The 16,214-nt window shown below is 44.4% G+C and overlaps 1 protein-coding gene across 12 annotated transcripts in view; it reads left to right on the top strand.

Moving 5' to 3' along the window:
* The window catches only part of LOC144770773 (phospholipase A2 inhibitor NAI-like), a 1,245,443-nt gene that overhangs the window by 970,317 nt on the left and 258,912 nt on the right, over positions 1-16,214 (top strand). Inside the window, exons 7-8 of one of the 12 annotated variants that reach the window (XM_078655529.1) lie at positions 5,891-5,943; positions 10,696-10,742. The exons of 9 other annotated variants lie outside the window; for them this stretch is intronic. In XM_078655529.1, coding sequence (XP_078511655.1) covers positions 5,891-5,943; positions 10,696-10,704 — 62 coding nt within the window. In that variant the 3' untranslated portion in view covers positions 10,705-10,742. Of the gene's footprint in view, positions 1-5,890; positions 5,944-10,695; positions 10,816-16,214 lie in introns of those variants that run through there. 2 more of the 12 variants (XM_078655526.1, XM_078655525.1) reach the window with 2 other exon arrangements.

Below are 16,214 nucleotides of genomic sequence, written 5' to 3'. Positions count from 1 at the left end.
CTGTTGGACTGTGTGACTAAATCAATGTGGTGACTACTCTATTGTCTTATTTGCCATCACTGACAACTCATAGATTCACAAGTACTCATTATAAATAAACACTCTTTACACACCTATGTCTTTTTGTCAGCTCCATGTTTATCACAGTATGTACAATGTCAACTCAGATTCCAATGTACCACAAACTCTGATTGTGAAGAGGCATTGAGAGGGTGAATGGCCCTAGAAAGATACAAGAGAATTACATTTACTTGTCAGGTGATGCCATCACAGCTAGACCATACCTCTAGCCATCAAGGTACACAAACCAGCACACATAACAATGAGCAACACCATCAACATAGACATTAGGTAGCTGGTCATAAATACCCGTGACACACACATCAGCCATTAGCACACAGCCACTGCAATCAAGGTCCTTAGCCACAATTTAAATATACCAATTAGCAGTAGCGAACACCAGGGCCCCGCGGTGTGATACCGCCAATGCCCATGCCTTACAGCCAATGGGAAACGTGATCGCGGTCGTGAATTCCATATTTGAAACCCGCAGTAGGCGTGCACCACTACTACAGACCCGGTCATTGGGTACATTCAAAAGATGCACAGTTGTGGTAGCTACTGCCTGGCCCCGCGGTGCGACACCACCAATGCCCACGCCTTTTCAGCCAATGGTAGCCATGAATGCAGTACTGAATTAAACATTTGAAAAGCAGGGTAGGCGTGCACCACCACTGCGATCCCGGTCATTGTTTACATTTGAAAAAAGCTGACCAGGAACACCAATTGCAGCAGCTAAGTACCACTGAAACAAACCCAGGTGGCTATATATGTCTGTGAGAGAGACACACATTTCAATTGCATCCAAACACTGCTGCCTGCCATTCTTCACCAACAACTGCTGCTGTTCCTGTCTCCTGCACACAGTGATGGCGAGAACTGAGAACATCAGGGCCGGTCCCTTCATCACAGAGGAAGCTGAAGGTCCTGGTGGACGAGGTGCTTTCACAGTATAGGAGACTACATGGTGCTCCCGATGTACTGGTAAGTGTTTCAGAGTGACAGTTGGAGAGTGCTCACAGTGCTCACATGATATTGCTCTACAGTAGTATGTGCCTGTGTGTGCAAGTAAATGTGCATGCATCCTCATTTTTCATTTACCATGCTCCATACATGGCCTATTAAATATTGCAATTGAGTATTTCGGGAGGATGACAACATGGACATTTCTACAGCCCTTCTTCATCAAGAAAAATACAAAGGTGGTAATATAAATGAGTAATACACTGCCTAGCATGATGACTTCATGTTAATGTTGTGTGTAGTCTTATTTTCACAAATCCATGGCTGCATTGAAGGATGGGAGGTACATGCAGTATTTTAGCAGTCATAAAGTCACAGTGCTGGTTTGCACAGTCGAAGTCTGAAAAAACATTGCCTGGGCTATGTGATGTCATAGTCCACGAGGTTTTCACAGGCTCATTTGTGATATTGCAAAGGTATTTCTTCCAGAGGGTAATGAGCAATGGGTGTACAGTTTTCATATTGCCCCCATAGATATGTGTGCAATATGCAAAAGAGTAAAATGCCTGAGTGTAACACTTTTGATGGCAATTCACCTATGACACATCCAATAAATGTAATTTGGAGATATCATCCTTCCGTTGTTTTTATTATGTGTTCTGTCTCGCATGGTAGGCACTGTTTGCCCACTCATAATGTACATGCATGTGATTTTTAAGTTGGCCCATGTTTAACCTCGGTGTGAGTCCCCCTGGCCTTCACACAAACTGTCAAATTTGACAAGGACCCATCAGTAAATGGACAGAGTGAAACATATGTGTTGTCATATTTCTCAATGATCTATCTTAGGCCTGAGGATTGCACAAGACAGGCCTACACCTTGTATGAAGAGTGTGAGAATGTAAGATCATGGCTCAAAATATGACCTCCATGACACAGGTAGCCATTCACTGGCCAAGGACATTGAGGGGTGTGTAGTGTTTGACACAGTGAGTCTGCCCCAACACATCATTTCAAATGTATTGTATGTATTTCTCACTCACATACTGCATCACAGATGAGGGTCTTCTTCACATTGGTTTCTGTGCTGGCACTCTGCATGTGTTTGAGATGGCCAGGTACTGTGTCCATCATCATACATGTATACATTTATATGAGAGTATTTGATGCAAGTATACTACGTGTCATGCTGTATGGCCTCTGCTCAAGATTTATGTATTGGTGGCTATGTTTTTTCATGCTTCTGTACTGACACACAGTGGTACGTAAAGCAGTGTCACTAAAACTCTTCTTGTCTCCCATGCCTGCAGCTTAATGTCCACCAGTGTAAGGCCATATGGAGGGCCATTGTACGCAAGGGGTATCTCCAACTGATGGCACACACACTGTCACAATGGGTGGGATGACATCTGCCGGCTGAGCAAAAACGTGGCAGAGATAACGCTGGGGGTGCTCCTTTGGAGTGGCAGGTTGGCGCGCAGGAGCGTGACACCACTAATGGCTCGCAAGTTGGCATTGACACAGCCAGAGCTGGATGGATGCTTGAGGGCCCATCAGCCACAAGTTGGGGTGAGTATTCTGCAAAGTGTGACTTTGGGTGTGAGTGACTGCATGAATCTCAACCCTGAGCCAGTGGGAAGCTCTGTGATATTTCTAGTGTGATGCAATGGCTTCTAAGTGGCCTCTGTGTTTAGTGCAGCTGTCATGCATTTTCACAACATGTAGTTTCTCGTGTTTAATACAATGACCCTTGACATTGCAAGATGAGATGTGGCCTTGTGACATACGCTGCATTATGAGTGTCATAGAAATCACCTGGCAGTGAACAGCAGTGAGCATCACCTTAGTGTGCTTTTGTAGATATGTGATGTGCACAGCTTAAAATGTGTGACAACTACACAGCTGACACCAATGTGCAACTGTAGCTGAGCTTCAAAGCACAGCATGGTGGCTAGCAGGAGCTTATGGCCATTGCAAAAGGGCATTTGCGAGTCTGTATCTGTGGTGTTCCCTTAAAATGACTCCATATGTGACAGAGGCACATGTTGAGATGTATATCTATCTCACCTACAGACACGTAGGTATGCTTACAGAGATTAGTAGTTTACTAGGAGGCACGGGCCAGCTATTTGGTTGTGTCAATGTCACATGGGTCATTGATGTCAACTATGCATGTTTCCATGCATCTTCTGATGATTGCATAAAGGTTGCACATGCAGACTGCACATGGTGGTGGGCAGAATGGGGGGATAATTTTCTAGTTTGGTGCTTTGTTGCATAAGATGTGTGTGAGTAGAGCACTATACTAAACCTACATCTCCGTCTATTGCAGCATCTACCGAGGGCACGGAAGGACAGGGGACGGACACCAGTGGAGAGACTTCTGGCACACTTGCTACACATGAGCTCACTGACACTGATGTGACCAGCGCCTCTGAGGAGGACAGGAGTTCCCTGAATGAATCACCCCTGGAAACACCAACCTCCACATCATTTGACTCCAGCGGTGGCTCCTCGATGTTGGCTGGCACAGGGAGTTTGAATCTGCCTCTTCTTCTACCCTACATAGTCCCGTGCCCACCCACCTGGATGCTACCACAAGTGCTGTCGGTGCCTGCATCCCTAGGAAGGGTAGAGTCTCCTTCCCCTAGGCACTACTGCCCCTGTCTCCCCTGCTGCCCTCAGTGTGGAGGTGATGGACCTTTTGCACCAGCATGTGTGTGTCAGGCTGCTCTCCTGAATGCCTTCCAGGACAATGACAAGAAGTTGGCACAGGTAGTTGCCTTCATGGAGGGCATTCATTAAGATTTGGGTGGGCTACATCACACTGTCTAGTCTTTGTCCTCCACAGTGACTGCAGCCATTCAGCTGGCACTGGCTCCCAGTCCAGCTCCAGTCCCTTCAGCAACCACCCTGCGAGTGTCAACACCTGATGAGAGTGCCCACACTCCACAGCCCTCAGGCACCAAGTTCTCTACACACACCACACAACAGCAGCACTCCAAGCGACCCAGACCACATGCACCGTCCCCACAACACAAAACAGGCACACAGGCGTGCAAAGGCAAAAGCCCATCACATGACACTCAGGGGCATCAGGCCAAGAAGCAGGCCTCAACCTCACATTCATCCAAATCATCCCCATCCAAGGGCACTCCCATCCCCACACCTGCTCCCAAAGACAAACCAACAGTTGCTCTGTCTGCTGTGAACCTAGTGCCTGCAACGACTAAGCACAAACACTTCTCTAAGGCAGATTCACCCACAAAGTCAACTCCCACCCACACTCCTGTGAAGCTGGGACAGGAGAGCAAAGTGGGGGGTTTATCTAGAGAACAGGGGATGGAGGGGAGAAGGCAAGGCCACCCCACGCGTACCACCAGATCCAGAAAATCCACACGGGAAGAGCCATCTGCACATGATACACCTTTGGTGGAGAGTGAGGCTGTTGTGCCCATCTCACTTCTCACTTCAGCCAGGACAATGTGGGCTATTGAATCCCCAAGAAGTTGAGACCCAGCCCTCAACATTCACCCTCGCACATTGTGTCTGCCGGCAGCATATCTCTGCCTCCTGTGCCACCACACCACCAGGTCCAACCAGCCCTCAGGCTCCCACAGCCACTGATGCTATGACCTCAACCCGTCCTCTGTCTCCCAGGTCCAGTCCTCCAACTGGCCCCGACAATCAGCCACCTCCAAATTCAACTGACAGCCAAATTTGAGGAAAAGTACCCCTTCCAACACCATCTATCCCACAGAGGTGCCTGGGCTGCCCATTTGTATCCCCTGAGTTGTGGTGATTCCCACGGCTGTGAACGGTGTTACCCATTCCCTGTGCAGTTTCTCATGCACACATGTGCACACCGGAACAATGGACTGGCCAATGGCTTTGCTGTTTGTCACTTTGGATGCCCATTCCCTGTGCAGTTTCTCATGCACACATGTGCCCACCGGACCTATGGACTGGCCAATGACCTTGCTGTTTTCTATTTTTGATGCCTATCTGGGTGTTATGTAATAATGACTGTTACTCCTGTTGTCTGCTTTGTCAGTGTCCTTGCTAAATAAAAGCTTTTGTGGGTATCGGTTCATGTGACACATGCTCTGTATGCCACTTTCACAATGGAAATTACTTGTTTCACTTGTTCAGAGCTTTCCAGAGGTAACAGGCACCTTTGTTTTTCTTGAGTCAGAGGCTTGAAGGTGCAATTATGGTTGTTTGTGATGATCTACTCTTTTCCTAATCATTACAAATTGAAGCTCAAGCTTCACCCTTACTATGTGAGAACATCGCTGACTTTTTTGACAATAAAATCCGCACTATCTATAATACTTTCAGGGAAAATGCTGCTAGGACTAAATCTGACAGACAGGTCCGAGGGCAATGATCAACAAGCCATAGTTTGCTAATTCAACCCGGTCACTTTGCAAGACGGGTTGTCCTTGATTCTAAGCTGCAAATTTGGCTCCCCAGAGGACCATTGCCCCCTGAAACTATATATTGGCCCAGTCTATATCTAAGTGGTTGACTCATATTTGGAACACCTCCCAAATTACTGGCATCTTCCCTGAGTTGTGGAAACACGCTATGGTGCTACCCCTTAGGAAAAAACTCAATGGAGTACCCGGGGATCTGAGTAACTATCGCCCCATTTCCCTTCTTCCAGCCCCTGCAAAGATGCTGGTGAAGTGGGTGCAAACGGCAACAAAGGAGTGACTAAAGTGAAAAAACAAATAAAAATATATAAACAACAATATTGTTGGTGTCTTTTTTAATCTATACTTATACATATATATGTGTATATCGCAATCTATACACACACACATGTACACGTATATTTCTTTTATCTTACTCTCCCCCTTAGGAACAGAGCAACCCTCTGAAGGAAGATACCTCCAAAGGGAGCCCGTACCCCACGTGAGTATTAGAAGTAAAGGGAAAACTACCCTTTTTAAGAAGGACCCTCACTCACCACTAGCTGGTGACATGCTTCATCATTGGGTCCCTGCTGGGGTAGCCGAATGCCCCCCCAGCGTGCTACAACGCCTGATTTACAGCGAAGCGGGATGTGGTGAGTGCAACAGTGCCCAAATTAAGATGTGAATATAACTGTGGGTGCAAGATTAAAAAGTACAAGGTTGTAGCCTCTACAAAAATCTTTAATATCGGCCAACCCGTATTGGATTAAAAACAAGGTGGACGGACTACCAAGGTTTTATATTACGAAACCTGTTATTGGAAGTGGGTGCAAAGACAGCTGTCCTCGTTTGTGGAGGGTTCTGGCATCCTGCATGATACCCAATCAGGGTTTATACCGGGTTTTAGGACCGAAACCGTCCTCCTGGAGGTTTCAGAATCTATAAAAACAACAGTGACGCAGGGTCATCAGCTATGCTGGTGCTCCTAGATTGGTCCGCCGCGTTTGACACGGAGGACCATGCAATACTGCTGTCTAGACTCATAGATATCGGCGTGGGGGGGAGTCGGTGCTGAAATGGCTGAACTTGTTTCTTTCCAACCGGACACAGCAGATCGCCTTACAAGCACATAAATCCAAACGCAAGCAGATCTGGTGCGGAGTCCCTCAGGGCTCAGCACTCAGCCCGCTCCTCTTTAATATCTACCTGGTGCCGCAGTTCACACTTATTACCAACTGGGGAGTGAAGGCGATATCTTACGCCGACGACACCCAGCTGATGTTCTCTTTTAAAGAACAAGCGGACAAAGCCCTCGAGAACTTTAAGGGCTGCCTGACAGATAAATCCCTGTGGATGAACAACCACAAGCTGAAGTTTAATGCCAATAAAACTGAGGTATTATTTTTCGGAAACATCTGCCCACCGCGTGAGGATCTCTGGTGGCCGATTGAAATGGGCCTTCCACCTACTCCAGCAGCATCGACAAAAAAACCTGGGGGTCAAATGGGAGGCGGACCTCTCCCTCTCAGCTCAGATTACGCAGGTGTCTTCGACATGTTTTGGGAAACTGAAAAGTCTACGTAAATTCATCCACGTACTACCTGAGGACTGCCGTCGAGTGGTCATACACGCTACGGTGACGGCAATATTGGACTATGCAAATAGTCTATATGTCAGCTTACCTGCTTACTTGATCAAAAGGCTGCGAATGGTCCAAAATGAGGCAGCAAGAATGATTAGGAGAGCACCCTACCGTCACCATATCTCGCCACACATCAAGAAACACCATTGGCTGCCCGTGGCTCGAAGAATAGAATTTAAGGCCTTGATACTTGCTTTCTGTTCTCTCCACGGTAAATGCCTGAGCTATCTGAAGCCGTGCTTATGCAGCCACTAACAAAATAGGCCACCTAGATCAGGCGCCTTGAACCTATTGTGCGTCCCGAGGTTCAAGAAAGCATGTATTGGAGGGAGATCCTTTGTGGCCGTGGTTATAAAGCTATGGAACGATTTGCCCAACTTCTTGTGACAGATAAAATCTGAGCCTACTTTTAGGAAAGCCTTGAAAACTTGGCTCTTTAGCCTCGGCACATAGGGAAAGGATAGCGGTTGTCGATCAGGCGGTTCGCACTTCAGTTCTTGCTCTTAGTGCCGGGACACCGCTGCTCGCACTCTTATAAATTCTGTTATTGTTATTATTCTGTGCTCAGGTTTGCTAATTTGTACACTTGTCATGTCAGGATGCAATACCAGCACAGAGGAGAATGCTATCCACAGGATTACTTGCGGGGTGGCCAGGGTCCGGCAATTCTGTGGGCTCTTTCTTGATATGTGCACAGCAGTGTTGGTGTGCAGTCCTCTTGGGTGTGCCTGTGTTCATAGTCACATGGGTACATTGAATGTGTGCACTTGAGTAGTCATATAGTGTGAATGGCCTGTCATTGTCAGTGGTGTTGATGTGTGTGTGCCCCTGATATGCCAACTACACGCATGTATAACCCAGGTAATGAGTGCCAGACATGTGCTTCAGATTGTGGGCACATGTAGGAGTTGTAGGTTTAGTAGTGTGCATTGTGGTGTGGTGACGTGTCCTTGCACTCCTGGGAAACACCTACTTGTTGTTGCTGCCAATTGTGAGTATGCAGAGTGTGTGACTGCACAGTAGTCTGTGTTGTGTTTTGTTGATCAGCCATGTGTCTTGTTTTTTGTTTGTGCTCACTGTGCTGAACTGCTCAGCTACACAGACATTATTTGTGAGTTTTCTCATGCATTGCTGTCTCTTGAAAACGTTTTGGCTCCAGTATGGTATATGGTATGAGGGGTCATACACTGTAGCTGCTTCTGATGCCTACACATTGTGAGTTACTCCTCTATGTGTTTTTGCACTGTACACTCCTCACCTGTCCTAAACTGATGTACACACCACTTCAGTCTCATGTCCACCACCTCATGCCTTGCCAGTGTGTGACGCTCTTCAACACTTCATAGTGTGACACTATACTGTGTACGAATGAGCTGTGTACAGGACCAATGTGTCACAATTAGTTTTATGTTATTTCCTTCTACTAGTGTGCAGTCATGGTTGGTCATGTGTAGTGCATATGTTTGGGCAGCACAGTCCTCTAGTCATGTTGTTTGCATCTGGGTTCTCCTGAGTTGTGCAACTGTGGATGAAGGCTAAGGTGCATGTGTGTTTGCTGAGGTACTGCTACCCTTCCTGAGTATGATGTTAAGTAGCAAAAATGTGCTTCATGGTTTCTGAGGAACTTGAGAGGTCTCGAACATTGGAGAAAATAACCTCTCAGGCTTGTTCACCTACTTTTCCCCGAGACCGCATATTGCAGGAAAAGCAGATGAACAAGCCTGAGAGGTTATTTTCTCCAATTGGGGGAGGCATTCAACACTAAAAGAGTGTCATTTACTGCTCTCAGTCCAATCTAACCATATTGAGGGAAGGTGTTGGGCACTAAAGGGCTGACATTTACTATCCCCACTCCAATCAAAACCAAGTTAAGGAAGGTGTTGGACACTAAAAGGGTGAAATTTGCGATTTACTATTTTCACTCCAATCTAAACCAATTTGGGAAAGGCGTTGAACACTGAATGGGTGGCATTTACTACTCCCACTCAAATCTGAATTAATTTGGAGAATGTGTTGGACACTAAAGGGTTGACATTTAGTATTCACACGCCAATCAAAACCAAGTTAAGGAAGGTGGTGAACACTAAAGGAGTAACATTTGCGATTTACTATTTCCACTCCAATCTAAACCAATTTGGGCAAGGGGTTGAACACTAAAGTAGCATTTACAATTTCCACTCCACTCTAACCACATAGGGAAAGTTTTGGGCACTAAAGGGTTGACTATTAATATTCCCATTCCATTTCAACCCAATTTGGAAAAGGTATTTAACACTAAAGGGGTACCATTTACTTCTCTCACTCCAATCTAACCTTATTGGGGGTAGGTGTTGGACACTAAATGGGTGACATTTACAATTCCCTCTCCACTCAACCAGATTATTGAGAACATTTTGGACAATAATGGAATGATGTTTAAAATTCCAACTCCAATCTAAACCAATTTGAGGAAGGCATTAGACACCAAAGGGTGGACATTTAGTATTCCCACTCTAATCTAAACCAGTTTGGGGAGGGCATTGGACACTAATCGAGGACATTTACAATTCCCACTTCTATCTAAACCATTATGAGGAAGGTGTTGCACACTGCAGGGGTGACAATTCCTATCCCAAATCCAATAAAAACCAATATACAGAAGGTGTTGGCCACTAAAGGTGTGACATGTATAGTTAACTATTCCTACTCCAATCTAAATATATTTTGGGAAGGCGTTGGACACTAAAGAGTTGACATTCACTAATCCCACTTCAACCTAAACCAATTTGGTAAGGAGTTGGACAGTGGCGGCTGGTGACATTTGAAAGTGGTGAGCCGTTAAATTAATTGTGGGGCACACCACGCGAGCGATCGCAGTGAGCGAGCCCGAACCACCTAAGGAGGGTTCGTTTGGGTTGAATGAGAGGGTGGAATTTCTCTGTTATTTATAACTGTTATTGGTATTCCTTAATAATGTAATGCATGTTGGGCTTTGTTGTATTGTTTTCACTGAATATATTCACGTAGAAGACCAGCATTAGCACACAAGTTCCAGAATCCATAGCGCCATAACCGCGAGATTAACTTAGTTCACCCACTTCCGCTAGAGGTCATCTGCCACACCGTGATGCTCGCGTCCGTGTGTAACAGTCTCCTGTGAGCGATCTTTCACTAACTCCGGTAAGCCCCGTGTTTAATATAAACTTAAGGAACCGCAGCGTAAGGGAAGCAGCGAGCTTACATCCAAGTTCAGGATTAATGTGGGGAGGAGAGTTTAAACACGGTAGTTATCCCCCCTGTGCTTCCCGCATAGCAGCAGGGAGCTCTGCAATGCAGTAACATAAGCTAAGGGGCCCAATCGACGGTTCTGTAGCCGCTAGTCCACATACTCGCAGTATGACTTATAGGGTGGTGCCCTCGAGGGTGGTAATCACATTTTAGAAAGGTTGCTTATATTTTGGAACGTAATGAATGCTTGCAATCTGTTATTGAATAGGAAACCGCTGGTTAAACATAATAGGTTTATTTGATATGAATTATCATCTAGTTTAGTAAATGCAAAATGTAGAGAAGGGTAATTTTTGTTGTTGGCTCAGAACGTAGTATTAATTATGGATATTCAAATTTCAGATCCCTTGATAAAGGCGCAGTGTGGCGCCGAAATGCATCGGGAGGCCATGGGAGGCCAAGTCTACAAATATTTGTGAATTTGTAACTAGCAAATAGATTGGCTGGATATCATATGTGATGCAACATTTGAATACCGCTATTCAGCATGGAGAATTAAATAAAGAATGAATTCTTGAATCAAACATAGTGAAGCAGCGTTTTGAAAATTTGGAGCTGTTTTTCTTCAGCATATACTTGTGCCCAGATACACAAGTTGATTATGAACTTGTTTTATATTTTTAAACAGAAACAGGCCACTGCCTCCCCTCAAACTACCATCAGTTACATCTTTAACTCTGGATAAATATCTGTTCAATACCTCATTGATAATTTTTTAAATAAACAACTTAAAGGCAAGCCAAGAAAGGAGATTTCTCACAGGTTAACACTCCCACTCTGACATCCATCCATGCCATTACAAGGCCCTAACTTTGGCTGTGGCAAGTCTCCACACATTCATGTCAGTCAGGTATGTTATCATTTTAACAAGCTGCAGATACACACCTGACCAAACAGATCTTAAATCGCTAGAACTGGCAATGCTCTCTCCTAGACTGCAGGCAGGCTATAATTACTTATATCCAGTGGTAGAAATGCATTAAACGACTACTTGATCTGCCCAACCAGAGAACTCCACAGAATAAAATCTATCTTTACAGAGTGAATATCTTTGAAGCAAAACATTATGAGTAATCGACACCAAGGACCAAATATTTAAAAATGGACTATGGCCCAACAATTTACTAGCAAACTTTGTAAGCGCCTCAGCATGAATTAGCTAAGTGCACAGAGGGCCAACCTGCAGGAGCAAACGTTACAGGGACCATACTGGGAGAACACTGAGGTAACTAATTTTTAGGAGTTTCTTGCATCATGGCCAAAGTACACATTTTTAGGAGCAAATGGGAGAGAGGTCGGGGATAACATATTTCCAATTCAAATTGCACCAGTGCCCACCTTTCAGGGGTCAACAGTGCAGTGGCCCAACTTTTTTGCAAGCAGACAGAACTAGTGTCATAGTACCTGGCAATAAACTTGCACCTATTTACTTTTGCCTTCCTCCACACCCCTCAGTCATTGGTCAAACAGTCTTCTATTTTGTTCCAGTGTATTTTCCATTGTTTGCCCGTAACCTCAGTATGCTTCTAGAAACCCATCTTATGTACGTAGCCAGAGACCGTCCAACTCTTTCAACAGGAACCGCAATGAGGCACAAGCACAACACCTTAAATACCATCCTCAAACTCATCTATCTAGTCTTTTAATACACCCAGCACAGGCCTTGCCACTTGTATTTTGGAGATTAGTAGGCCTTTCTGAGCGCAGTTTAGTTGGAAGAAGGGATGCTACTGTCATTGACAGACAATCACAGCATCTGGGATACAGTTAAACCTACAGCAATATACTCGGCCACATTAATTACAACCCAGACTGCGCCAGCATGGCCCCAAGAGAGGCCTGGCTGTCAGATGCATTAAAGTTTACACATGCCCAGTACCTCATGAACCAGATCCGAAGCAGGTTATTAGAAAGCTTTTGAAACGTGTCAGAGAATTATTCAGCAGCAGCCGAGGTGGTGGTTTTTCAGTCACCTCATTAAAAATGCTTTAATTTTATCGGTGTATAAAATCACGTATTTATTGTATTCCTCATGTTTCCCTACATTTCTACTAAATAAGAAAAATAATATTAATTAAGAAAAAAGTGGCGGTAAATACAGGGCAAACACTTATTAGCTGAGAATTAGCAGGCACGATTATTTCTTCTTTTGAGGTAAGCACTGTTATGGAAATATACATTATCCCTGTTTTCAGAGATGTCAGTATAAATATTGAAGGCTACATGGTGGAAATCTCTACTAAAATGCTCTCGAGTGCCATGCATATTAAATTTAAAATAAATAGTAGCACAAAATGTAGTCAGTCTAATGCTAACATTTCCAAAGAAAGTAAAACATATGCACGAGGCAAATTGAATAAGGGCGAAACAAGGATGGAAAAACACATAACAAAAGAGAGATAGAAAAGAGATGGGAAGAAAGGAACAAGGAATGAAGGGAGCACTTACACTCTGGCACTGATCAGCATTGGCAGAGTGTCCAAAGCATCTAAACCAGCAAAAATGAAATCCAGCACAGCATCAAAAATACAGGAGGTAGAGGCAAAAAGATAGGGGGAAACCACACCAAAGATGCCAGGTCTAACACGTGGGCACCTCCATCCACCGTCCGCCCCTCATTTTCACAAACCAGAACAGGCTTTTTCTGATAAACAGATGGGTTGCTAGAGAGTGACACAATATGGTCAGCACAATAAACCTAGTTATTTTGGCATCTGTTATCACTAGACTTGAGAGGAGAGGTCCTAGACCTGGAACTAGATGCTTATTATAATTATACATTCTGACCACATCAATGCCCATCAACCCTTGATAGACAAAAGCAGAGGAGCTTGTAAGTTCGGCAACGTAACTAAGGAAATGATTCCTTTATGCGCATGCTTTGTATTGTAATTGCATTTATATAGCGCTTACTACCCATGATGAGGCGTTGAAGCCCTTTTTCGGCGAGTAGCATGCTACTCGTGAACCCATAAAGGATTAGTGTTGAATTAGTATAGTGCAATATGAAAGTAATTTGAGTGGTGGATAGGTTAGTCAGTTATTTGGAATCAGAAGGATAGCAAAGTGATAGATGAAGGAAAAAGTTTTTCATTTATATAGTGCTTGTTACCCCTGATGGGGTGTTGTAGAGCTTTTTTGGTGAGTAGCAAGTCACTACCCAGTACCACAGAAGACTTAACATGTCATTGCAGACATCTGTCACTTTTCATGCCAACCCAAGGCAGCACACACTAAGCCAGATATTGGTGGATCAGATCAGCAAAAAGTGAAATCAAACATTAAAGGAAGATATGTATCTCATGGATAGAGCTCAAATAAATATTATGATCCAACTACCTCCTCTTTGGGGTTCATATGGTCTACAGCATCAGCCCTTCCCCAACAGAAGCAACATCATCTACCAACCTCCATTGTTCACTGGTGACATATAGAGTAATTCTTGTGTCATCAAAGCTTAGCAGATATACTATTAGAATATCATCCAAGGGTTTGCTTCAATTAAAAAAGATCTTATTAACCACCTTTAAAAGAAGGTTTCTGGCAAAGAGACTATGTTCAGGGTGTGAACACAAAATAGTCAAACACACAGCACCTCAGAATGAGGATTTTTCGTATCAACACACCTACTCTATGAATGTCTTGTGCTAAGCTCTTGGCTAACTAGCAGTGATTAATTTGTAAAAGAATAAGTGGCAGGCACAACGTTTTGCTCAGAACCTTGCGTCTGGTGCTACTGAATGGCGGGTCCCACCTACAACCACTGGCTTAAATTAAGCACTAATAATAAGTAAGTGAATGAGGTCTGTCAATATTTACCATAATGTGTGCAAACTAGTATGTGATCTCAAGCTACAAAGCATGCCTAAAAGTGAGTAGCAAGGCCCTTCTGTACAGCCCTGCTGGCATTGGGGTTGCGTTTACCTCACACTAGGAAGATGAAGCCTTTAGTTTTGATTCTTTGAAATGTACATTGTAGTTAAGTTGAGAGAAACAGTGAACCCCAAGTCAAGATGATGTTTAGCGAAGAGAAGAAATCAGTGAACGGTGAATAATTTAAAATGATAGCAACCAAAGGTCTAGTCATAGAAAAAGGACTTGCAGATTTATTTGTATTACTAAAATCTAGAGCTCAGACATTCAGCTCAGTGATCTAAGAAGAGCACAGTGGAAAACTGAAAAGATAGCTTGATGGCATCATCAGTAGTGGTTTTGCTGCAGTCCTCAACAGTTTGTAAATTAATGAACTGTTGAAGACGGCAGCAAAACCACTACACGTTAATGAATTGGTGGGATTCACTTAGGATAAAGGCAATTCTTCCCCCAACTCAAATTTATGCTCATACATTTGCTGTATTTGAATGACACTAAATACATTTTTCACAGTGATGCAGTTACCAAGTGTGTTGAATTCAGAAAGGTGCATTAAGTCCTTTTTTACGTGCTAGAATGTGTCTTATATTTACAGAAAAAAACATCATCTAAAGTGAAATCGCAGAAAACTAAAGTCACCACTACTAAACAATGAAATGTTCCTATCTTCTAACTACACCCCTCAATCTAGACCCCACAGGATAAGGAAATAATCCTCACAAACCATCCACAAGACTAATCAAGTTCCTGAAAACCTGCCCCATCATCACAAGCTGATGATTTATGACGGGCTTCTGTCTTTGCTCATCTAGGAGCAAGGTACTCACTGCATAAGTGTAATTATCCTTCAGATGCTTATGCCTTTTAATGAATGACGCACAATTATTTACTGAATACTGACAGTTTTACTTTTACGATTCATTTCCATATTCCCCATCTATGAGTAGCCCATGACCAGTTATTACCCAAATGACCACAATGTGACATTTTCCAATTATCAGACTTCAAGAAATAACTTTCAAAGAACTGATGATTCACACACTGCCTGCCGAGCAACAAAACCTGGGGTGATATAATTTTCTGGTCCCTTTGGATATTATAAATATGGACCTGGTAAGGACACATTTCTAGGCCCGCTTTTTCCTTCGGTTCTTAGAGCCGCCCATTAAAACCCTCTCTAAGCCCCCACCCGCACTTGCCTGGGATACTAACTGCCAGCCTCTCTGGTCCGAGCAACTTTGCTGCTTGCTTTTAAGAAGAGCACAAGTGTTGCAGATCAGGTCGCCTCAGACAGCCTCGTGTCGTGAGCACCACAGGCCTTTCCCAGCTCTTCCCAAGGGGTGGGGCCATGGAGTCTTGCTCCCAACCCATGCTGACGTGGTAGAAAATGGGTAGGGTGCAGTGACGTACGTAGTGCACCCTCCCTGATTGACAAGAAGACTTGGAAACCCAGGGCTTCTGCTTAAAGCGCCCAGGCTGCTTGCAATCAGCGAGGCTGCATTACGTCATCAGAGGGCAGAGACTTCAATTGTTGGAAGCCACCGGGGGACGGGGCTGAAATAAGACCAGCTCTTAAAATCCTGCGACGCCCCGCACATGCGCTCTAACACCACATGTGCCTGGTTTTGCCTGATCCTTGCGCAGAGCGAGGGTCGCAGGTGTAATGGATTTGGAATTCTTCTAAATAAAAAGGAAACCCTATTTGAAGCAGAAATGTAAGCGGGGCGGAGCCCTGCCGCCCTAATGAGAAAACCGCACCTGGAGTTGGACACTAATAGTGGGACCTGTCCTATTCCCAATGCAATCTAAAACAGTTTGAGGAAGGTTTTGAACACTAAAGGGATGGCATTGACGATTCCCACCCCAGTTTAAGCCAATTTGAAGAAGGTGTTGAACACTAAAGGGTTGACATTTACTATTCCCACACCAATCAAAACCAAGTTAAGGAAGGGTTCGGACTCTAAAGGATGACAATAACTATTCCCACT

This window comes from Lissotriton helveticus, chromosome 7 (genome assembly GCF_964261635.1).
Source record: "Lissotriton helveticus chromosome 7, aLisHel1.1, whole genome shotgun sequence".
NCBI lineage: Eukaryota > Metazoa > Chordata > Amphibia > Caudata > Salamandridae > Lissotriton > Lissotriton helveticus.
Note: the sequence above shows the minus strand (reverse complement) of the source record. Positions and strands in the feature narration are given on the sequence as shown.